Source organism: Brienomyrus brachyistius, chromosome 6, assembly GCF_023856365.1.
Source record: "Brienomyrus brachyistius isolate T26 chromosome 6, BBRACH_0.4, whole genome shotgun sequence".
NCBI lineage: Eukaryota > Metazoa > Chordata > Actinopteri > Osteoglossiformes > Mormyridae > Brienomyrus > Brienomyrus brachyistius.
This window is the reverse complement of record NC_064538.1, coordinates 30,230,378-30,255,739: the sequence shown is the minus strand read 5'-3', so window position 1 is coordinate 30,255,739 and position 25,362 is coordinate 30,230,378. Positions and strand designations below refer to the sequence as shown.

General features: G+C 43.5%; 2 protein-coding genes across 2 annotated transcripts; one reads left to right on the top strand and one right to left on the bottom strand.

Annotated features, from left to right (window-relative positions):
• Window positions 1–660: 660 nt before the first annotated feature.
• Window positions 661–12,777, top strand: gusb (glucuronidase, beta). The gene is made up of 12 exons (XM_049016294.1): window positions 661–1,162; window positions 1,611–1,796; window positions 2,217–2,398; window positions 2,608–2,750; window positions 2,828–3,015; window positions 5,235–5,387; window positions 5,560–5,738; window positions 6,188–6,334; window positions 7,758–7,842; window positions 10,637–10,813; window positions 11,122–11,257; window positions 11,619–12,777. The coding sequence occupies exons 1-12, from the start codon at window positions 908–910 to the stop codon at window positions 11,765–11,767; spliced, it is 1,980 nt and encodes a 659-aa protein (XP_048872251.1). The 5' UTR covers window positions 661–907; the 3' UTR covers window positions 11,768–12,777.
• Window positions 12,778–12,960: 183 nt separating this feature from the next.
• vkorc1l1 (vitamin K epoxide reductase complex, subunit 1-like 1) lies at window positions 12,961–23,299 on the bottom strand. Its single transcript, XM_049016296.1, has 3 exons — window positions 22,772–23,299; window positions 20,050–20,159; window positions 12,961–16,159 (listed from the first exon to the last, which is right to left on the bottom strand). The coding sequence occupies exons 1-3, from the start codon at window positions 22,960–22,962 to the stop codon at window positions 15,933–15,935; spliced, it is 528 nt and encodes a 175-aa protein (XP_048872253.1). The 5' UTR covers window positions 22,963–23,299; the 3' UTR covers window positions 12,961–15,932.
• Between the last annotated feature and the right edge of the window lie 2,063 nt (window positions 23,300–25,362).

The following is a 25,362-nucleotide window of genomic DNA, read 5'->3' as shown; positions in this document are numbered from 1 at the left end:
GTTGTGCCAACTCTTACGTACCTTTGATACATAATTAATCTACTTAAGAATTACTGTTAGTGAAGTAAGCGTCTTGTATGACGCACTGAAGTTACATAAAGTGTGCTGGGTATCCTGAAGAGACACCTGAAAAAGACACGGAAAATCTGTCTGTCTTCTAAAAGGAGAAGAGATACTTCTGTCTTATATTGCAGCTCATTTTCGCTTAAGTGGACTGGAAGTCTAGTGTTACTTGACTCACGGTAAAACAACAAAACTTCCAGCAGAGTACAGAAAAAGCAATTTATTTGCTAAATTCAGCTGTAAATCTTTATTGCCATAGGGAACATGAAATTTCAGAATATCTGACTGTCAAGTGCTAATACTACATTTATAATGCATCCCTAAAATCACCATTCATGTAATATATGTATTAGTTTCTAAAAAAAAAAAAATTTTCTAGAACAACTCATGTACCTAAATTTATATACAAGTTATTAATTCTGTAGGTCAATGCATTCGCAAGTATAAATGAATAAAGGCGATTCTGGTTACATACGACACGACTCTTTGCAAAGGTAAAGATTTAAGTTGGTGTTTGTCGCCCCCTAGTGTCCCGACACTAGCAGCGCAAACGTATTGCGTTTTTTTACAGGAAGACACCGCTAGGATAGAAAACACAATGCACACAGCAACGTCGCAGGTCTAACGATTTACCAACAGGTTCTGAGAAGAATTTTTGCTGTTGGAATAGCTTTAATCCGTCGTTTATTCCTTTACATAGTTCCGGCTGACATTTAATCTCTCGCTTTTTTAAAATGCCGCGCAGACCGAGTTTTTACGACCCCTCGTTCACGTGATCAGTGTCAACCATGTGACCAACGCTGCCGCTGACCATATGACCAGTCCTGTCATGTGACGTGACTGCATGAAGTCTGTTCTAGCTTTCATGGATGATGTTGCAATGGTGGCTCAATGCAGAAAATGGGTTCTTCTACGTTTGCCTTTTATTATCGCAGTATGGGGTGTTTGTCGCGCGTTAAGCGGCGGGATGCTCTACCCTAGAGAAACGCCGTCGCGGGAGGTTAAGGAGCTGAATGGGTTATGGAGCTTCAGAGCTGATTTTTCTCCCAGCAGAGACATGGGCTTTAAACAGGCATGGTTCAAGAGCCCTTTGTCAGAGGTAAGGAAATAGAAAAATGTCACTGTGATGAAATGCGTTGGCTTCCGGTTTTGCATTAGGCTATAGAGGGCTTAGATTCCGTTTTGATAAAATGCTAATCTAAGTGCATTTCTGTAATGATTACTGGAAAAAGTTAAAGTTTTTTTGCATATGTTTTCAGACCTTGTCAGTCGAATGACTTTCTAAAATTCCCTTAGTTAAGACCTGACTATATACTGTAGTACATCATTCTGCATTTTAGTGTAAAAATAACGTGTGCCCGAGGCAACCTGTTGAGGCAAAATTGAGGAAGTTACTTTTTACCATAGAAAACACAGGATTTTATACAAAATGTAAGTTAAGACATCACTATTATATGATCTCTTGCTTATAATGGAAGTTATTAGCTCTGTGCCGGGAGAGCTTGGAGTATGCAATGCCCCTCGTTTCCTGTGTGTGTCGTGTGCAGACGGGTCCTGTTATCGACATGCCGGTGCCTGCCAGCTTTAATGATATAACCCAGGATGCTCAGCTCAGGGACTTCATCGGGTGGGTGTGGTACGAGCGGGAGCTGTGGGTTCCCAGGCGCTGGCTGTCTGATGAGGGGCTGAGGGTCGTGCTGAGGGTGGGCAGTGCGCACTACTACTCTATGGTTGTGAGTATCCCGCAGTCTTTGTACATCATGATATCCTTTATACACCATCATTCTGAATTCCTGCTACCCACATAAAGCCATAGTTTAAGGAAATTGGCAGATAATACAGAAATTATTTGTGATGTTTGCAGAATTATTTTTGTACATGCACAATGATAATAAAGTTGACTTCAACGTTAACTTTGTATGCTATAGATGGAATGAATAGAATAGAATAGAATGACTTTATTGTTTTTGCACATTTTCTTGCACGACCAAAGTTGCAGAAGAGGCAAATAACATCAGCATCAGTCTAATGGCCCCTGGATTCAAACCAACAACCTTCTGATCACATGTCATCACCTGCTTAGCCACACAACACCCATATTACATTTTTTGGAAAGTATTTCTTTTTAATCAGCTTTCCTTCATATCTGACAGTGGGTCAATGGAGCTAAAGTGATGGAGCATGAGGGTGGCCATCTTCCCTTTGAAGCGGACATCAGTGACGTGCTCCGGAAGGACCCGGCTGTGTCCTGCAGGATCACCATCGCCGTGAACAACACTCTGACATTGCAGACATTACCGCCTGGCACCATCCAGTACATGAACGACCCTGCGAAGTAAGCGTCCTCCAGACCGCCGTGCTTATGAAGGGACACCCAGAGCTGGGCTGCTTCGCTCTGCCTCATCATATAGAGACCAGAATTTAGCTTCTTACAGGCAGTGGTGCTGTAATTTCTGACATTCTGAATGGCTGATTAGGCAGCAGTCATGGCATGCTCATAAATTGCACTTTCAGTAATTCCTCTATTAATATCCCAATGAATAGGTATCCGACGGGATATTTTGTGCAGAACACAGACTTTGATTTCTTTAACTACGCTGGGATACACCGTCCCGTGTTGCTGTACACGACTCCGAAGGCACATATTGATGACATCACAGTGCAGACCAGCTTTGCTGACAGTATCGGTGGGTATGTGTGACTGTATGGCAGCAGAGATCTTGTGACCTTATTCGGGCTCAGTGTTTGTTTTGTAATGTTACAGGGATTATAAACTACCAGATCTCCGTCCTTGGGAGTCCAAACCCAAAAGTAACTGTAACGCTGGCGGACAAAGAGGGCCGCTGTGTGGCCAATTCCAGCGGAGCTTCAGGGACCATCAAAGTGCTGAACGTTAACCTCTGGTGGCCCTATCTGATGCACGAAAACCCCGGATATCTGTACTCCCTGGAGGTATGCATGCCCCTCTTTTTTGCACCAGGTAGCCCTGAGGAGCTGCAGTGTTTCCCCTACCATTATATTAGGGGAGCGCCTTCCCCCCAATGGCATCTCCCCCCCCCCCCCCAGAGGTCAAGTTAATTTAATTATATTTTCTATATAACGCCAGATCACAACAGAAGTCATTTAAGGTTACCTTTCCTATAGAACATTGTCCTTTTATTAAACAAACTAAATAGCCTTATGTTATTTATCTTATTTACACAACAGCTTGTCACTTTTGTCTCTACACGGTCGCGCATTTACAGTTCTCCTCTGCTCTCTGTATCGCTCATGGCGGAGTTCCGCCCTGATGCGCACGCACATGCGCACACTCAGGTGAGCACACACACACCAGCGGACAGAGAGCGTATGTCGGAAAACATGTTGCATCAACCACCTGAAAAACAGACAAAAAATATCTGTGTTTTTTTTGACTGCTGTCATTAAAAGAAACACATGAACACCATGAATCCTGTTGGTGTGCGTCTGCCCCCCCCCCCCCCCCCAAAGCTGTAAACCTAGGGGACACACTGAGCTTTGTATCAAGTGATTGTCAAACTAGTAATGTGTCACCTGTGGATGAAACCGGCCCTGAGCAGGACCCATAACCCAGCATAATGACACTCAGCACCTTTAGGTGAAACGCGCTACTGCTGTTCAGTCCAGCTATTTTTGCTATAATAAATATTAATTACACTGAACAAAAATATAAACGCAACACTTTTGTTTTTGCTCCCATTTTTCATGAGATGGACTTAAAGATCTACAATTCATTCCAGATACGCAATATTACCATTTCTCTCAAACATTTCTCACAAATCAGTCTAAATGTGTGATAGTGAGCACTTCTGCTTTGCTGAGATAATCCATCCCACCTCACAGGTGTGCCACATCAAGATGCTGATCTGACATCATGGGTAGTGCACAGGTGTACCTTATACTGCCCACAATAAAAGGCCACCCTGGAATGTGCAGTTTTGTCTCACAGCAAAATGCCACAGATGCCACAAGCATTGAGGGAGCGTGCAATTGGCATGCGGACAGCAGGAATGTCAACCAGATCTGTTGCTCGTGCATTGAATGTTCATTTCTCAACCATAAGCCGTCTCCAAAGGCGTTTCAGAGAATATGGCAGTACATCCAACCGGCCTCACAACCGCAGACCACGTGTAACCACACCAGCCCAGGACCTCCACATCCAGCAGGTTCACCTCCAAGATCGTCTGAGACCAGCCACTCAGACAGATAATGCACGGCCCCATGTTGCAAGGATCTGTACACAGTTCTTGGAAGCTGAAAATGTCCCAGTTCTTGCATGGCCAGCATACTCACCGGACATGTCACCCGTTGAGCATGTTTGGGATGTGCTTGACCGGCGTATACGACAGCGTGTACCAGTTCCCACTAATATCCAACAACTTCGCACAGCCATTGAAGAGGAGTGGACCAACATTCCACAGGCCACAATTGACAATCTGATAAACTCTATGCGAAGAAGATGTGTTGCATTGCATGAGGCAAATGGTGGTCACACCAGATACTGGCCGGTTCTGAGTCCCCAGACCCCCAATAAAGCAAAAAACTGCTCATTCCAGGGTGGCCTTTTATTGTGGGCAGTATAAGGTACACCTGTGCACTACCCATGATGTCAGATCAGCATCTTGATGTGGCACACCTGTGAGGTGGGATGGATTATTTCAGCAAAGCAGAAGTGCTCACTATCACACATTTAGACTGATTTGTGAGAAATGTTTGAGAGAAATGGTAATATTGTGTATCTGGAATGAATTGTAGGTCTTTAAGTCCATCTCATGAAAAATGGGAGCAGAAACAAGAGTGTTGCGTTTATATTTTTGTTCAGTATATTTCCTTTTGGGTGCTCTGGTTTCCTCCCACAGTCCAGCAACATGTGGTTATGCTAACTGCCACCCCTAAGTAGTCCACAGAGTATGAATGCAGAGTATCTACGGACCCAAACACTTGCATGTGTCCCTGTTACAAAGAAGTATTTCCAAAAAAAATTAAGATAATTCCCTGTACTGGACTGGAGTCCCATCCAGGGTGTTCCCTGCCTTGAGTCCTGTGCTTTCTAGGATAACAACAAGGTTCACTGTGCTGCTGAAATGGGTTAGCAGTTAAGGAAGATGAATGGCACAGACAGGTGCAGTTAAAGGGGAATTTCTCTGTTTCAGGTGCACATGAACGCAGAGGACCATAACGCACAGTATGAGGATTTCTACTCCCTGCCTGTCGGCATCCGCACCGTTCAGGTGACCAAGAGCCAGGTCCTCATTAACAACAAGCCGTTCTACTTCCATGGAGTGAATAAGCATGAGGACGCTGATGTAAGTTCCAGCAGGGGGCAGCCTTTTGCAGTGTTACACTGCACTGAAATTAGGTCACACACTACATTTTGGTTCAGTACATTTCTAAGAGTTACATCGATTGTTTTCTGTAATGTTCTGGTTTTGTACCATATTTGAAATCCTATTGCTAATTGGTATGTCATGTGGCCAGATCCGAGGGAAGGGCCTGGACTGGCCGTTGCTGGTGAAGGATTTCAACCTCCTCAAGTGGCTGGGGGCCAACTCCTTCCGGACAAGCCACTACCCATACGCCGAGGAGGTCCTGCAGATGTGTGACCGCCATGGCATCGTGGTCATAGACGAGTGTCCTGGTGTGGGCATCAAAGATATGTGAGGGCCTCGTCACACTCTGCTTAATGGGGCTGGCCCGATGTCTATGCCTGTCTTGAGAGTTGTCTTGTGAGTAAGGATGCACCGATACTAATATCGGCATCGGGTTATACTCATAAAAATTCTCCGATACCAAGAACCGACACCATTTAATTGCAATATTACTAATAAGTCAATGCTGCTGTGTTTTGTCTTTTTTTTTTTGCTGCCCAATCAGATTTTGGTATCTAGTGAGAGATTTGTCAGCCTTATTAGTCTATTTATGCCTGGTTGCGTATTGGACTGGTTATGCCAGGTTAGGTCATTGATATTTTGTTTTTTGTACTCATATTGGTACTTGGTATCAAAAAACCCACTAGAGACCTGCTGTAAAAGCCATAATCAACTGTTCATTTTATATTGTAGCACATGAATGATATGTACCTTAAGTGTATCTGTCTAAATTTCAGACGCAGCTTTGGAAACGCCTCTCTTGCCCACCATCTAGTGGTGATGGAGGAGCTGGTGAGGAGAGACAAACACCACGCCTCTGTGGTCATGTGGTCTGTAGCTAATGAACCGGCTGCTGAGCTGTCCCCAGCCAGCTACTATTTCAAGTAAGGAAGCATGTGTTTTAAGAGATTTAAAACTGCCTTTAATGTGAATAATGCTTTGAAACAGCTGCGTGTGATGTAGGGGACTTGCAACAGGTTTTGCAAACCAGGCTGTTGTACAAAGGAAGGACATGCAAGCATGCAGTTCTGTCTTGTGCAGTGTGTCTGAAGAACAGAAAAGGATACAGTAACCCCTTCACATTTGCAAATTTGACATCTATGGTTTGTTATTTGCTGTGAACAATTAAACGGGAAAATTTTGGGAGCTTGCTGAAAGATCGCAGAAACTCGCACACAACGTGTCAGCCAAAAACAACACAGTCATTCTGATGACCTAAAATCATATCGTATATATAAATATTAATGTCACTATATCTTTAATATTAATTCTTAACTTGGGTATGCCATGTATCTTTGTCTCAGCAACCAACCTCACTCACAAGTTAGTTGAATTTGTGCAATCTCACATTCTTGTAGTAACTTAAACTTTTCAGTGCCGATAATTTTTAATTTTTAATAATGGGTCTAAAACGTAGTGCTCCCAGTGTATACAGTAGTAACTTTGTACATTAAGGGGCATAACTTAGGTGGTTTCTATATTATATGAAAAGGTATAGATAGGAATTGGCAAAGCAGTTTGACATACAAATGTATAGTACTGTTTGTTTAGAAATTGACAATATAGACTTTTAATATTATTGTTCAGGTTAGATAGCTGTTATAGGTTGAGAATAGAGGGGCTCAAGTGTTATTTGTGAATATTCACATTCATGGGGATCTTCCACTGCTAACGCTTGTGAATGTGAAGGTGTTACTGTAAACACAGCACAGTTATTTCTGCGCTGAAGTATCACATCATTTTTTATGGGTTTTTACTGTCTCAAAGGTTTCTTAATAGACCCAGAAAGTGGCTATACGTGGAACAAAGGCTGAATTCGAAATCACCCCCATTCCATTAAAAAAAAAAAACCACAATGTAGAGTGCCCACCATTTTGTGGTGCTGTTCGAATTCCCAACTGCATGTCTAACTCACCATTTGAGGCACTATGCTGTACCCAAAGCACACTGTAGGGTACAGACAGTGTATAATGCTGAACTCCGTGTACACCGTGATTCAATGAGAATGTAACCTCTTCTCACCTGACAGACGAGATGTGCTGCAGAGTAGTAATCATACTAGCCATCTTTCAAAGTTAACATTTCAATTCAAAATTACGTATCACTATTAATAATAATGAATACATTTTAAAAAATGATTTGCTTATACACTCATGGTCACATTATTATGGGGTGGGGGGGGGCTGAGCCCTTTTTCCACAGGAGCCCCCTGCCCAGGTACCTTGTGTTCAAATGCCGGTGGTGAAGCAGGGACCCCCTACCGTCCTGCTGGCCCTGTATCTCACTCATTGCCTCCATTGCTTGCAGGACGCTGATCTCGCACACCAAGGCTCTGGATCCCTTGCGACCCGTCACCTTCATCTCAAACAGCAACTTTGAGAGGGACAAGGGGGTGAGTGGGGGGCAGGCTGGTATGGATACCCAGGGTAAACACTAATGGCTGCTTGTTGTCCAGCCTTAGAGATACACCCTCAGAGGCTCGTGGGGAAAGAAAACAATCCATTACTAGACTAGCCTTTATGTTCATGACAGTGTACTAGTTTATTACCCATTATTACACTGTGATATATAGCAGCTGTGTGAAGTGTATAGCTGTGTGTGGTGTTTGTCCAAAATGGCTTTGAATGCTGCAGCATTAAGAGTTCCTTTCACTGGAACTAAGGAGCCAAACCCAACACCTGAAAAACAAGCCCATACCATAATCCCCCTACATCAAACTTTACACTTGACACAATGCAGTCAGACAAGTACCGTTCTCCTGACAACTACCAAACCCAGATTAGTCCATCAGATTGCCAGACAGAGAAGCATGATTTGTCCTTCCAGAGAACACGTCTACACTACTGTAGAGTCCATTGCACTTGGTGATGTAAGGCTTGGATGCAGCTGCTCGGCCATGGAAACCTATTCCATGAAGTTCTCTATGCACTGTTCCAGAGCTAATCTAAAGGCCACATGAAGTTTGGAGGTCTGTAGCTATTGACTCTGCAGACGGTGAGACTTCTGCACACTGTGTGCCTCAACATGCGTTGTTCCCACTCTGTGGTTTTACGTGGCCCAGCACTTCATGGCTGAGTTGCTGTTGTTCCACTTTGTTATAATACCACTAAAAGTAGCTGCTGTGTGAAGCGTATAGCTGTGTGTGTGTGTGTGTGTGTATATACAGTGAGATATATAGCTGCTGTATGGGGGTATAGCTGTGTGTGTGTGTATATACAGTGAGATATATAGCTGCTGTATGGGGGTATAGCTGTGTGTGTGTGGGTGTGTGTGTGTGTGTATATATATATATATATACAGTATGATGTATAGCTGCTGTATGGGGGAATAGCTGTGTGTGTGTGTATATATACAGCGTGATATATAGCTGTTGTATAGGGGGAATATCTGTGTGTGTGTGTGTATATATATATATATATATATACAGTATGATGTATAGCTGCTGTTTGGGGGTATAGCTGTGTTAGGTTGAAGAAACTGTTATTAATCATTTGTTATCATTTCTGTATAATCAGCAATGAGTGTAAATATGTATATACATTATTTTGTTTTCCTCTAGCCTCATACTTTAGATTATATTAATAATAGCATTCAGCTTGCACGTACCCTGAGTATGTGCTCAACAGCTGCCCACCTAAGCAAAACCAGAACTTTCTCTTCTTGCTCTCACCTGACCCCTGCGCCTCCCACTGACTATAAATAAAGGAGCCAAGGGGAACCACCCTTCGTAACACATTCCTTTGTAGCTCATCCTGCAGAGAGTGTGGTTACCCTTGCGCAAGTAAAACTTTAAAGTGTGTTTTCTCATAATTAGTGTGTGAGTTGGAGTGTAAAGCTTTGGCGCTTTCTCCAACAAGCTGTGTGTGTGTATATATACAGTATGATGTATAGCTGCTGTATGGGGGTATAGCTGTGTGTGTGTGTGTGTGTGTGTGTGTGTATATACAGTATGATGTATAGCTGCTGTATGGGGGTATAGCTGTGTGTGTGTATATATACAGTGAGATATATAGCTGCTGTTTGGGGGTATAGCTGTGTGTGTGTGTATATACAGTATGATGTATAGCTGCTGTATGGGGTATAGCTGTGTGTGTATACAGTATGATGTATAGCTGCTGTATGGGGGTATAGTTGTGTGTGTGTGTGTGTATATATACAGTATGATGTATAGCTGCTGTATGGGGTATAGCTGTGTGTGTGTATACAGTATGATGTATAGCTGCTGTATGGGGGTATAGCTGTGTGTGTGTGTATATATACAGTATGATGTATAGCTGCTGTTTGGGGGTATAGCTGTGTGTGTGTATATACAGTATGATGTATAGCTGCTGTATGGGGGTATAGCTGTGTGTGTGTATATATACAGTATGATGTATAGCTGCTGTATGGGGTATAACTGTGTGTGTGTTCTGTCTGTGTCATCATCCATGTATGACCCGCTGCCTTACTTCTGGTTGCCTGGCAATTGGAGGGAGTGTCGGCACTGGCTTGTCATCTCCCCGGTTGTGTCTCAAATTTTATGATTTGGACAGTATGACTTAGCCATCTCCCCAATTTGACTCTCCCTGCCGGCCCCTGGAAGATGGGCTCCCCCTTTGAGTCTGGTCCCTCCCAAGGTTTCTTCCTTCTTGGGAGTTTTTCCTTGCCACCGTCGCCTATGGCTTACTCACTGGGGGCTTTGGGTACAGATGCTGTAAAGCACTTTGAGACAATGTAATGTTGTGATAATGCTCTATGCAAAAATAAATTTGTTGTTGTGTGTGTGTGTATACAGTATGATGTTGCTGCTGTATGGGGGTATAGCTGTGTGTGTGTGTGTGTGTATATATACAGTGTGATATAGAGCTGCTGTATGGGGGTATAGCTGTGTGTGTATATATACAGTGTGATATAGAGCTGCTGTATAGGGGTATAACTATGTGTGTGTGTGTGTGTGTATATATACAGTATGAAATATAGCTGCTGTATGGGGGTATAACTATGTGTGTGTGTATATATACAGTATGAAATATAGCTGCTGTATGGGGGTATAACTGTATGTGTGTGTGTGTGTGTGCGCACAGTGTGATATATAGCTGCTTTATGGGGATATAGCTGTGTGTGTGTGTGTGTGTATATGCAAGTGTGATATAAAGCTGCTGTATGGGGGTATAACTGTGGTGTTTCCGTACTGTCTTCCCCTGCAGGCTCCATATGTGGATGTCATCTGTGTGAACAGTTACTTCTCCTGGTACCACGACCCAGGACACTTGGAGGTGATTCCCATCCAGCTCAGAAACCAGTTTGAGAACTGGTACAGGAAGTACGAGAAGCCCATCATCCAGAGCGAGTATGGGGCGGATGTCGTTCCAGGCCTGCATGCAGTGAGTACTTGGGATAAGACAGCTCTTCCTGTTTTGAAAGGATCCTGGGATACGGTCTCTGCAGGGCCTTACAGATGTGTTCTGTAAACAATGGATCCAACCATGGATCCAACACAGCACCTACAACAACATAAAAACAAAGTCTCAGCACCATACATAGTTATGTAATTATTCATAACGGATCCATACCTTAAAGTGCTAAAGTACAGCCTGTTACTTTCTAAAACCAGCCACTCTTCTGTTAACTGAAAATAAACTGACTTCTTTATATAAAAACAAATGATTCATGCAGCCCCACCCCCACCCAGGACCCCCCCATGATGTTCACAGAAGAGTACCAGAAGACGGTCCTACAAAACTACCACAGAGTGTTTGACGAGAAGCGGAAGGATTACGTCGTCGGAGAGCTGATCTGGAACTTTGCAGATTTTATGACGGCGCAGTGTACGTGATCAGTGGGCATCGCTGGCATCGTTTGTTTGGCTGGCTGTAGCTGCGTGTTTGCCTGGGCTTTGCCGACTCGGCGAGAGTCGTCACAGCTCTTGCAGTCCTTTACAAACCTGCTTCTGCAGCCGTTTAATGTGCTTGTATTCCATGACATTCATGAACTGAAAGCTGAACTAACAGGTTATTGAAAACGGTCTCACATGCCTGACACTTCAGTACCCTGCAGGGCATTGGCTCATTGCCAGCCCTGCAGGCTGAATTAACGGCATTCCAGATGGCTCCGTTACGGCTCCCTGACCAGTCCTGTTTGCTGACTAATGGTGGCGTGTCGTGTTTTTGTTTTGTTTTATATCCTCAGCCATCACTCGTGTGGTTGGCAACAAGAAGGGCATCTTCAGTCGCCAGCGGCAGCCCAAAGCAGGGGCGTTTTTGCTGAAGGAGCGTTACTGGAGGTTGGCCAATGAGACGGGGATCCTCCCACCCTGGACAAGATACCCCTGCCACTGAGGTCGTCACCGTCAGTCACCCCCACCAGTGCCTTCTCTGAACCAGACATGCTGGACACTTCTTACCAGTTAATTAGTCACTTCTCTTCGAATAGGGAACCAACCTACTACACTTAAAAATGGGAATGAATGCGATGCCGTCATAAACTGTGCTCCTGTATGGCCGTCTTTACGAATACAAATAGAAACCACCCCCCCCCTCCATGCATGCCCCAATGGGCAAATGAACAGGAACCCTGCAGGCTTTTGTGGAGCTACATTTTTTTATGATCAATTAAGTGATCTCTCTGGACACAAACCACGCCCAGGTCCACTTGAAGAGGTGAGCCCTGGCATGATACACATCTAGTGTGATCGCCAACCTTGCCTGAGCACAAACATGACTGCCATACGCATGCACACGTACATGAACCGGACCTGGAAGGAGTACAGATCAGCGGGGGAGGGGAGGTAATGATGCTTGAGCACGGTACAAGGCAACCAGGCCAAGTTTAAGTATACCCTTAAATGTACTTCACTTAAAGCCAGCCAGTAATCTTCAGTTTTAATACTATGGAGTAAGGGGCCTTAACTGGTCACTTTGAATGCCCTTCCCGTCTCCCATTTCTGCCTGTCAGGTTAACACAGACACGTGATTATGCGAACCAGTGGCACTTCAAATTTACATCTCAGCACCTCAAATCCCAGGCCATTACGCGATTTAAAAAAAATAATTCAGTGAACTCTCCTTGTAAAAGCTTCACAAACAGCACCGTATGGTTTAAACTCTACCCTCCGTGTGTGACATTTTCATTACTTTTACATTTAACTTCTGTGAGAAATTTGGAAGTGCATGCAAATTTTTTAAATCATGTAGGATAAATGGCGTGAAATCAGCACTGACCCAGGCCCTGCTGCAGACTGTCACCTTACTTCAAATACATATATGCAACATCTGCTAGATTTCAAAGTGGGTGATTTTGGAAAAAAATGAGATGTGTGTTGTGCAAATAAAATTATTTTGTCATCAAATTTACAAAATGTCCTAATTACAAAATGTGAATAATTTGTTAGCTTATGATCTTTGACCTAAATTCTATATTAATACCAGTGCATTCTGTCAGTTCCACACTATAGATAGCAAAATAAAAAGTAAAAGCTCCCCATTGGAGGTCAGGTAAATAGGACACGGGAAGTGTAGAAGGGACCAGTCACTTCGGAGGGAATGTTTTAATGTTCGACGATTTCCACACAACAACGACAAGGATCCCAGCATCACGGTGACTCCATCACACAGTGGATCTTACACCATTCCGGGGCTCCGTCCTCCAAGCCACCATTAACACTTTATGTAAGAAAAGACAGCATTTAAACAACAGATATTTGGCAAATACAGAAACATATCTTTTAAGGTCTCCACCAGCAACCATCCCCCCCACCCCAATTCATTTAATCATCTACTAAAAACCCCTGGTGTTAAGCTCATATAGTTCAAGTTCTCAGTGATGGTATTTTGCCCCTGCATGTAACATGAGGAGAGAAATAACAGCTTCACTAGACAGACAACTCCTAACAGACAAAAATGTGATTTAAAAAAGAAGTTTGAGTCTTAAGGAACGCCATGGGGTGAACAAACAAAACTGCACAATCTTACTACAAAACAAGGTTTTAGTGGGCGATCCTTTCCCCCGAAATGCTCATTGCGGCGAATAACGTGTGGAGGATGTGTGACAATCGGTATATTTCCCAATGAAGCTGACAGAAGTGCCTGTTTACCACTCTTGAGAAGGCACTCTTTGGGCTGATCAGCGTTTCAAGGCAATCCACTGTTGCAAGTACATTAAAACTGTTCTTCATACCATTTTAAGCTTCCTGTTACGATAGTAGGCTCCAAAACCAGGGGACTTCACTCTGGAAGCTTCTATCTGCGTGTAAAATGAACAAAGCTGACAACTGTCCAATAAAAAAAAATAATACATTATCTCCCAAAAAACAACCCATGTGAAGCTCATCATCTGCAAGTATCACAGTACAACAGTGCACATAAGCAAGTACTTTACAGTGTATGTCCAAAAATTAAAATTACATGACAGCACAGTGGTCACTTTAAAATGATGTAAACGTTACCCAACAGCATCTTAGACATGGATGAGGCATGTCCACCTTTCTGACACACAACTACAAATAACAGATAAACCCCAGAACTCTCATTTTATTTATACCATTGGCTATTTCCACCATTTCACCTCCAAACATCAATTTTGATTAGGTGTAATTTTTTTCTGGCATTTTTTCAGGTATTCAACTTTATCACCCCTGTATCGAATGCTAGACCCCTTTCATTAAGGTCACTATCACTTAAGTAACGATTATGGGTTTTAACTTGTAATCCATTACACCACAGTTTGGATGGATTTACATCTAAGCTGACCGTATATGCAATTCACATGGGAAGATACACAGAACATGAAGTATTAGAAGCATATGTACTGATGTTGGAAGTTTGAATGAAAAAAATTTAAAATTTAAATGAGGATGTATTTAAGCACCATAATCTTAGTACTATTAGCATAAAGTCCGTTACATTTGGTGCTTCTTAAAAGAACCAGATTAGAATCCAGAATAACCTTTGTTGAACATTTATTCTGACAGTATCAGTGAAGTACTGTACATTTCAACAATACACACATATGGACGGAGCCCGGGGATGATGAACACAAACGAGTACACAGAGACCACGGAGATGCCCTCAGCCAATGAGACTACACACAGACACCACAGAACTGCCTTTCAGCCAATGAGAGTACACAGAGACCACAGCGTTGCCCTTTAGCCAATATGACTTCTGAACTTTTTTTGTATGCACATTTTGTGCAAAAATATACATTTACAGATGATCACATCAGCCTGGGTTTCTATGGGTAGGCAGCGCTAACAGCTGTGGACTGACTCCGCTCCTGTGGAAGAGCTCTGTTTTAACAAAGAACTTCACCAATGGAATCTTCAATAAAACGCAGAATGGTCATCAGGCTACAGAGAGGATTTCTGTATTGCGGTTGAGCGCAGCTTGGTGCACACACACAAACACTGGGACATCACCATCACTGCAACAAAGGGACCCCACCTTGGGCCTGCTTGACACCCTACTATCTGAATGGCCTGCAGAAAGATCCATCACAGACCTCACTGAGGAGTTCATAATGTTTTTAAAAGCATTTATGTCCTCAGAGATAAACGATTAAAAAAAAAAAAAAAAAAAAAAAAAAAAAAAAAAAGAGCTGAGCAGAAAGAACAACATATCTCAGAATATAAACCCCACTAGAGGAATAACCGTCATAGGCACACGATTCTGTGATGAGCGTGACGTCCAGATTCAGGAGTCGTACCTCGGCCAAAACCGACACTGAAGATAGACGGCGGATGAAACACCCCAAGTCCCTTTGAGCCATGGCCCCTGTGGGATTTCGAAAATGGCAAGAGAACTTTACTCTTCCATACAACAGAGGATAGCGTGCTTCATTCCTTACCTGGATGGTGGAATATACGATGTACACACACACACACACACACACACACACACACACACACACACACACACATACAAATTTGGTAGTGCAATCATTATCCTACCAGATGGTGGCTTTTTAGATTTTGGTCAAAATGAAAACAAGCTAGCCTGGAGCTGCCTTCAGCAGCCATTCTGAGAAGTGAATGTGCCTCAGTGGTCCTCTTCAAAACAATAAACTCAACGTATCTGGAGGTGCAATTAGTCAATACCATTTGTCAGGAAACAGTTTCTAGACTATAAAACAAATTAATCATGCATTTACTTATCGCCACGGTTCGCTCCCTAAGAGTTTAGGCCTAAATGATTATTCACCCTATCCATTTAAGTACTGTTAAATCCATTTGCGACCTCCACAGTCACTACTGGAGTATTCCACCAGCGCTTGGTCCTTCATGTTATCCAAACCCCATCCCTTATAAAATAGTCATGTGGGGGCAAAAAAGAAAGACAAGAATGTCAATTTTCCTTACATCCTTCCTTTTATATAACATGTGTTCTCTGTCCAACAAAAGTGTTTTAACTGCAAAAGAAATTGTTTGGAAGCAAGATCTCCTGGTGGTGAGACAGAAGTTCAGAGGTCTTTGTTGTTTTTTTTTTTGTTTGTTTTGTTTTTCCTGCTTTAGTCCCTCTTGGTTTGAAGTTGCTGCTTCCAAGCCTCGTTCAAGTAAACCAATCGCTTATAGTTGAGGATAAACAGGATGATGTTCAGAGCATACGTAGTGATGCAGATGAGGCACAAGTCCTTCAAGACAAAATAGAGAATGTAGGCTAGGTACAAGGAGCCCAAAACAGATGCGATCGACGTGGTCATTAAGATCAGGGCAGCCACTGCGCTGACAGTCATCCCTGCAAGACACACACACAGAAGAGACCATTAGAAAGGCTTTTAAAACACTGTGCCTTCTCGGCAGAGGTGAATAGTTCAGGTCCAGAAAGTAAAAATCCAGACCAAGATTTTGTTTCAACCAACCAGTTGAGTATAAAGAATCAGTCACAGAGTACTCAATTGGTTGGTTGAAAAACTCAAGGTCTGGATTTTTACTTTCTGGATTTGAACTATCCACCTCTGCTTCTCAGTCATTAATATAATCAATTCCTTTACCATGGAACTTGATCATAAGACATAAATTAGGTTCAATCTTGGATGACTTACATTCTTATTAGTGGTTCACCCTGGGCAGCTACACTCATAAAAATAAAGAACACGAACCATCCGAATTTGGACTGATTTTTTATCAGAAACCTGGAGCACAAGGACCCTGGGCAGCAAAAATTTCACACACAGAAGAGTACTGATAAATCTTATCGGTCATACTAAAGCAAGCCACTCATTGCCTATGGAATGAAGACCACGAAGTGCTGACACAACATTTTACCAGGATTCAACAGTTTGCAATATTTGAATGTCCTTTCCACTTCCAGTAAATACAAACTAAACAAATCACGAATATAAATTAAGGTACTTCAATAAGACAAATTTGAGTACATTTATGAGAATGTCTGCATAGTGCAATGTAACTAAAAACTGGTTTCCTGCTGCTGTATACCTGTACATAGATGGCACGACGATAAAACCCACTTAACTTGAACTGTGTAAATATCATTTACTGGCAGGTTCCTCATGTTTTACACAACATTAATACTGGTAAGTGCGTGCGTTTTTTTTCCCACAGCAAAGCATGTTTCACAAAATATGAGACTAAAATTGCTTTGGTGCACCATATTATGGCTCTTTCCTGTTTTTTAGGGGCAATAAGTATATCTATCACATACTCTGCAAAATGAGAACACAAGAAGCCTATCCTATAGGTAGCTCGTGTGACATCTACACGTTGGCCCCAAACGTCACCACAAACGGTGACGGCCTCCACAGGCTATTTTCCATGTATGCAACAGCTGTCTTTCTGGGATGGCATGCATGAATTTCATGATGACTTTATTCTACTCAAATGGGAGAAGTATGACCTTTCAGGGTGTTTGGCTAGAACTGTGACACAGGGGCCAATGATCTTTGAGGTGTAGTGCAGACCTTCAAACCTTCATTTGTACACAGCAATTCATACTGAAATTGGCGAAGGGAGGGAGAGAGAGAGAGAGAGAACTAACTTTACTTTTACCAGTGGACGAGGAAGTGTATTCAGAGTATGAAGAGTAATTCTGAGTTACTAATGTTCAGTGATAAGCATGTGCTAAAACATTTAATCTTTTTGGTTGACAAAATCTTTTGGGCACTGGAGGACCGGTACTCCTTTTTCTGGGCACATATTGCAGTTTTCCCAGTAGCACATAGTAACCAGGCTGCACCCGATGCGTACCACAAAGAGACTCTAATTACAATGCAGTTCTAGATCACTTCATTTTCCACTGCAGAAGGGTTGGCTCAATAAAGGCTTTGCTGGGATTGAAGAGTGACAGTGATGTAAAACCCAAGAGATGCTTATTTACTGTTCACATGGGATACATCATGATTTACAGTGGGCTAATTCCTTTTAGCATGCGAGAATGGCCATATTGTGCTAGGATCAAATGCTAGTGAAATTAGCATTAGCTTGTGTAAATCCATCCATCCATCCATTTTCCAAACCGCTTATCCTATTGGGTCGCGGGGGGTCCGGAGCCTATCCCGGAATCAATGGGCACGAGGCAGGGAACAACCCAGGATGGGGGGCCAGCCCATCGCAGGGCACACTCACACACCATTCACTCACACATGCACACCTATGGGCAATTCAGCAACTCCAATTAGCCTCAGCATGTTTTTTTGGACTGTGGGGGGAAACCGGAGTACCCGGAGGAAACCCCACGACGACACGGGGAGAACATGCAAACTCCGCACACATGTGACCCAGGCGGAGACTCGAACCCGGGTCCCAGAGGTGTGAGGCGACAGTGCTAACCACTGCACCACCATGCCGCCCCAGCTTGTGTAAATCAGCATTACAAATCCATTTCATTCTGATGTTCTATAGTACTTTAAGCAGGAGGTTGGACATTTTCAAGTTTTGGGTTTACGGTAATGCATAAATTCATTGCGATCTGCAATTATATATAGAATATGCCCATTTTTCCTTCAGATAATCCATGCATATTGACGGCGACTACCAGTATCTCCCTGTATTTCGACCAGTTGATGTCAGTGACACAACCAGCACACTATAGGCTAGTTCTGCTTTTGACCAGGCTATTAAGCAAGGCCATGTCACCGCATATACAGGTTGAGTATGCCTCACATAATTTACAACTTACAATGGAGAACCATCTTTGTGGTATGGGATGGTTATTAAGGCACCAATAGAAAGCAATATTTTTGCCCCAACAAATCTGATTGGTTGTTATGAAGGAAACCATTCTACACACCTAAGAAGTGTCAAAATCACCTGTGTAAACCTTCCCTCTTAACCCCCAGGCACCCATTCTGAGGGACACTGGCCACTAAGAGCAATGCGCCACCTTGATATTAACATGTACATCTGAGGCCTAGGAGTTTGCCACTTCTGAGAGCACATCTCACCAGGCACAAGCTGGTCACTGGCGACAGGAAAATCTAGTAACAATTATTCAAAACCAGTCTATAAGTGTTGAAATACTCTTCCACAATATCACATGACAGGATTCATAAATTGTGAACAAGAAGTTCAAGTTATGATCAAGCATCACATTTACCTTGCTGACAAAAAAAAGACACCACACCTCAAAAGTTCATTGAAAAGCTCCTTGAACAGCACTGAAAATGCTGTACCTTACCAATCGATTCTAAGATGACAGTGTACATTTGAATTTCGGTCTATAAATAAAGACCAACAGCAGCAAGAGGACAAAGACCAAGATATTCTCTATAAGCATTAGCAACTGAACAAGGGCTGGAAATTAAAGTGGGCTCTTTCAACAGGTAGCGATTCCCTTGGCAGGCAGGACCTACCACACTGCTGGCTCGGTAAGAAAACGTCAGGTAACAGTTATTTTGGTGGACTTTTTTCCAGAAAAAAAGACATTTGATTTTAAATTTTATAAATGATCTGTAATGAGAAACGAAACATGCGAAGTAGCTTATGGTTTGGCATTATTATAAGTTGTACTATTCCTGCCCCTAATTTGAACAGTTTGGGACACACACCTAAAATGTGTACAGCATTTATTATTGAAGGTGAACTCTCAATCCACACCAGATGAATCAAAGGGGGAATACGCTTCTCCAATAAAGGAGGTTAATGGTAAGTATAATTAATAAAGTGTCACCAGAATGATGCCACACTAACACCCCCCCCACACACACACACACTTTTCACAGATTATGGTTATTCACTGGTGTGGCTAACTACTCCTTCAGTGCAAGGCTTGACAAGGTTGGGCATTTAAAGTTTAACATCACTGTGATCACCCCAACAATCGCACACAGTTGTTGGAGGGTATCATCAGGCACCAATTAAAGCTCAAACCTCACTGCTGCTATTCAGGACCGGAGCCGCTGCCCCCCTGCAGTACTGCACACTTCATTTCCCCACCTGCAGTAACTCTGCAGCGTGACAGGAGATTCCCTTCAACATTTCAGCAATTCCAACACCTGCTCTGCAGACGAGATCATGGCCCATTAAAAAATAACTGCCGGCTGAAACCAGCTCATGTGACTTACATTGGGGGGGGGGGGGGGGGGGACAGAGGCTCTTCTGGGTGAATGTGTTTCTGTTCCGTTTTGAGCGACACTATTGGCTTGTAAACTCCCAATAAATCACACTTACCTAGTAACAGCTGCAATCCATAAAAGAAAAGTCCATAGACACTGTTTGGCTGGTTCAGCACACTGTTTGTGCCAAAAATGGACCCCAACAGGCCAAATCCTCGACCCCACCTAAAAAGAAAGAGCAGAAGGTTTAAGGAGAAGGGCTTCCGCAGAGCTGCACACATCCCTCTGCTTTCTTTTCTGAATTGGTTACTACTTGTCACTAAATGTTACAGCAAGTCTGAGCCAAAGTCATTATATAAAGATGACAAAGTTTTAAAAGGCTATAGCCAGTACAAGGTCAGGCTCCATGTGTGCGGAAAGATTCAGGTATCTACACACAGCAAAGTACTCATTAGAAGGCAAATGGAAAATCTATATCCTACTTAGTACAGTCACAAATTTAAAGCAACACAAGGAAAGAAAAAGGGTGTCTGTTCCCATATGGTCTCAAATGACTCAATTATAAGCCAACAGAAAGCCCTATTAATAACACTCATGAGATTTAGTCATTGTCAGAAAAAGGGTTACAAATATGTTAAGAAGCCAGTCACGCATACCAAAATTGGCTAGCTCAAACTTAGGTTAAAAACTCCAATATGGCATGCAAACACAGCAACTTTGTCTTTCTTTGTACATACTGAAATGTCTGTGGGCACCAGAAGATTTACAAATATTGTTAACCAGATGGAAAAGCATTAGGGACAGTTCAACAGCTATTTGCCATGCCATGCGATTTCCTGAAATGTACCCATGAAGTCACTGGAGGCAAGAAAGCAATGTACAGGGAATCGAATCAGAGGAACGGATCACTTTTTGCACCAATGTCACCTGACTGCCCCACACTCACAAACAGTGGCTAAGCACAGCATGCTAGGAACAACACAGTCTTCAGTCACAAAACACATCTGGTCTATTACTACTTGGAAAAGGCAAAACTTACTTCAAAACAGGTTCTGCTTAAGTTATGGCAAAATTACACAACAATGTAATCAGGAATGATAACCATCCATTTATTGTCCCATCATTCTTCAATACCCATCAAATTCATTGTGCCTTTCCTAATGAATATTAAACCCAGCACCTCCAAAACAGATGTCTAAGGCAGACTTAGGCTCAGTGCGTAGCACTGCCACCTCATAGCTCCAGGGAGTGAGATTGTGCATCAAAGGGTACATACATGCACACAAACATCTCGTCCAGGGTGTGCCCTGCCCCGTGTCCCGTGATGGACTGGCGTCCCGTCCAGGGTGTGCCCTGCCCCGTGTCCCGTGATGGACTGGCGTCCCGTCCAGGGTGTGCCCCAGCCCCGTGCCCTGTGATGGACTGGCGTCCCGTCCAGGGTGTGCCCTGCCCCGTGCCCCGTGATGGACTGGCGTCCCGTCCAGGGTGTGCCCTGCCCTGTGTCAGACTGGCATCCCGTCCAGGGTGTGCCCTGCCCTGTGTCAGACTGGCATCCCGTCCAGGGTGTGCCCTGCCCTGTGTCAGACTGGCATCCAGTCCAGGGTGTGCCCTGCCATCAGCCAGCCAGCCACATTTTCCTTCTTATCTCAACACATCGATGGTCAGGGAACAGGATATTAGTGTGGCTATTATCCAAGAACAGCATACAGAAGAACTACATCCTAATTTCAAATACAGCTAGAGTAAGTCACCGGGTACATTACTCATCAGTTTCCATGATCCCTTTACTCGCTCAACATAAGCTAAGACAGGACAAGGAATCACACCTGAATATGCTGAAAATGTGGATCAGGTTAATTGTATTTCTATGTGACTCAACAGATATGTCACAAGACAGCCTCTACAATGATTGCTTGTGAATGCACTGCTGCTTCCTATGACTTCTACTTTAATCTCTCATACCATGAATGTTACGGCTGATTCACCGCAACAAACAATCCCATTCTTATCTTCACTGTTCTACATACAAACCCACAATGTGCACATTTAGTTCTGCTAGACGTATGGACACCATGAGCAAGAGACCCACGAACCCTAACCATCTCCAACCCCTCGCATGGCCCACTTATCTCCTCCGATGACGGTTCAGTTTAACATTACGCAAAACGGCGACCCGACAAATCAATAGCGCACGAAAAGGTCCAAAGTATCGCGCAGCAGCGTCGGCACATCTGCAGACAAGGGCTCCGCCGAGGCGGCGGGCGGGAGCGACGTGTCCGGGCCCCAGTGCTCCCGGCCCGTCGGCTCGAGCCCAGCGAGGATCCGGCATACAGCCGCTGGCCTCCAGCTTCCTACCGAGTCTCTCCTTTACGGTGACAAAGCGATAGTCGCATCTTAAAAATATAAATACTATACTGAGACTATATGAATAAACATATAAATATATAAGAAATAGCTGGAAAGTCTCGCGGTGCTTCCGGACGCATCGAACGATTCAGCTCATCGGCCGCTGGTGATGAATAAAAAGGGACCATAAATGCGATGATATTAGACATGTAGTTTAAAATATGCTACTCCGGTGCCCGCAGTCGGCTATCCGGCACAGAGCCGGCGGCCGCTGGATTCCGACCCAAACATAAAGAAAAGCGGCCCCCGGGCCGGAGCCGAGCTCACCGGGGGTCCCCGCGCAAGGGCCGCCGATAGCCGAGGGGGCCGCATCCCCACTCCGCCCGGGCCTCGGGACATCGTTACGCCGTGAGATGCTCGCTGGTCGGCGTCAGCTTAGACGGCGGCCTGCACGTTGCCCCCCTAGCCCGGCTGACAGGCGGCGGCCTCACCTGGAGGTGAACACCTTGGAGCAGCTGACGGAAGTGCCCATGTCGCACATGGCCTGGTAGTCAGGGTCCCGCGCCTTCTCCCGCTCCACATGGAAGGCGTAGAGAGACAGCAGGGCCCCCAGTAGGCAGACCAGCAGCCGGGCTGTCCGCTCCCACCGCGGGGTGGACACTCTCAGCACGGGCGCCGCCATCTTTTTCCGGCCTCGCTAAGCTCTGGCCGCCGCCTGGCGTTCGGGGCTCCGGGAGCTGCGACGTGTACGGCACGCCGGGGGCGTGTCAGGCCGGGGACTGAGCCGCCGCTCCGTACAGAGAGCGGGAGCGATCCGGCGGACCAGGGACCGCGCCGAGGCCGGAAGCCTTTACCAGCGTAACCTCGCGTCCATTTCGGGTTACAAATTAATAGCTCGCCTAATGTGAAATGTTGAACTCTAACAGAACCAAAAATATGTACATTTAATATCCATTTGTCACGAGTCACTTCCGGTTTGAATGTTCGGAACGTTTCGAAAGCGTTTGTGACGTCACAAGGCCACTGGGATGATGTTTGTAACCAAACACCTCCCCCCTCCCGCAAAAAACACCTGACTCGGCAAGGTCTGACGTGACCCCCTCATATTAATAATTTGCATTTAACCACTTATTCAGTAATATACGTTGTATTTCTAACCAGTTGTTTCATATTCAAAATAATAGGCTGTTAATGTTTTATTCTGATTCGGCATAGATGTTAATGAATTTCCTTAATGCCTTCATAATACAAAATTTTGTAAACTGAAACAATAACTCTGAAACTTGGTGAAATTAGGTTGGGGCAGCAATATCTGTCAATGTACCTTTGTCTTTCAAATAATCACTTGCTAATTATACTCGCAGAATTTGGTGAATGTTTATTCGCAAACATTTGTTTTCACTATTTCGATCATTTGTAAATCGGCTGTATTTCATAAAGAGTGAAATAGTTCTTCATCTTGAATTATTTTCCCCTTATGTTTACCAATCCAGTTGGTTGTCATAGTATATAAAAGATTTTAAAGAGGAAAGATTCAGATAAATTTTATTGACCCCAGGCGAAAATTCTTGGGCATACAGCAACAAGTACATAGAGCACAGACAAACTTGCATACATAGTTTAAAACATAAAAGACAAAGTGCAAAGATAGTACGCATACAAAGAAATAAACGTAGTGCAGGCAAATGAAAATGCACAAAGTACAAAACTGAATATCCCGAAATTCAAAAGCCTGGAATTGGAAATAAATCAATAACACTGACATAATAGTAATTATATCTGATCATTTAAGCACAACAATAATAGCATTATCGAAGGTAAACTGACAGCACCGGATTGGTACTAGAAGTCTTTACTGATTGATTTCAGCTTTTTGATAACGATCGTAAAATCATTGTTGACTTGACTCTGGTAACTCGAACCCTTTCCCCGGTTTCATTTTGTTTCGCCGTCTGCTAGTCGTAGGACTGTTATTTCCCTAAAACTGCATATTACTGCAGATGTGCAAATCTGTCAAATATGTTTTTGTTTTGTAACTTTGCCTTCGTTCACATACATTTAGCTCTGTCTACCTTAAATCCCACAAGTCATATAATCAAGAAATCCTTCTTCGTGATACAGGCCCATGGTTCAAGATAGACAACAAAAGAGTGACCTCTGGTGGCGTTCAGCTGATTTTTTAAAGGGACACAGCAATTAGGTTTAAATTTTCTTGTCCGAGTTCCCCTGTGAAGTAATTTCAACATGGCGGCTTACACACTCAACAGTAATTCTATTTTATAAATCTTAAAAAATGTTTTGTTAAATGTAGTAATAAATGTAATTGCACGAGTTCGATTTAAAGAATTCCATATCGTAACCGTAAACAGTATCCTAGCATGCAATATCAGATTTTTACCAGACTTGTGTCTTTGATTTGTTTGTAGTTTGTTTGCCTCTCGAAAAAAGAATATCGCTATGAATGTACTAAAATATTTGATAAAGCTTTTAATGTGGTTTGACTAATTCGTGTTTCTTGTTTGTTTGATTCTCGGAAAAATAATCTCGCTCCAAAACTGCTAAAATATAAAGCAACAACACATGCAGAGTGTTCATGGAAGCAGCCATGTTTGTTCCGAGATGTAGTAGCTCGAACGGGAGATTGTCGGACGTGATGTCACTCAACTTAGAATTTCCAAGTTCCGAGAGAAAGACGAACGCACCATAAGCTGCACGCTCGGGAACATGGCAATAGCGTTTAGAAAATCACGTTACTTAGTTTAAATTCTAAACTGCTACTGTTTTTTTCCCTTACGGCGGGTTTATTTGCGAGATCCTTTAACAGCACTGTAAGGAGCCAATCATAGCTCACCAGGAAGGCCAATCACAGAGCAGTGTTTCGAAGCGAGACACACGTGACCTACACGCCCGCAGTCAGTCATGTTTGTTTATAAACACGTACAGTGAGATTCTAGCAAGCGATGGCGTCGGATATCGAGACGTTAACTTCTTTCGAAGAGGAGCACTACGATCAGTATGATTATTATAATCTGATCGAGTATCCCTGCCATGCCGGGGGAAAAGGTAGAAGCAAAAGGGAAAT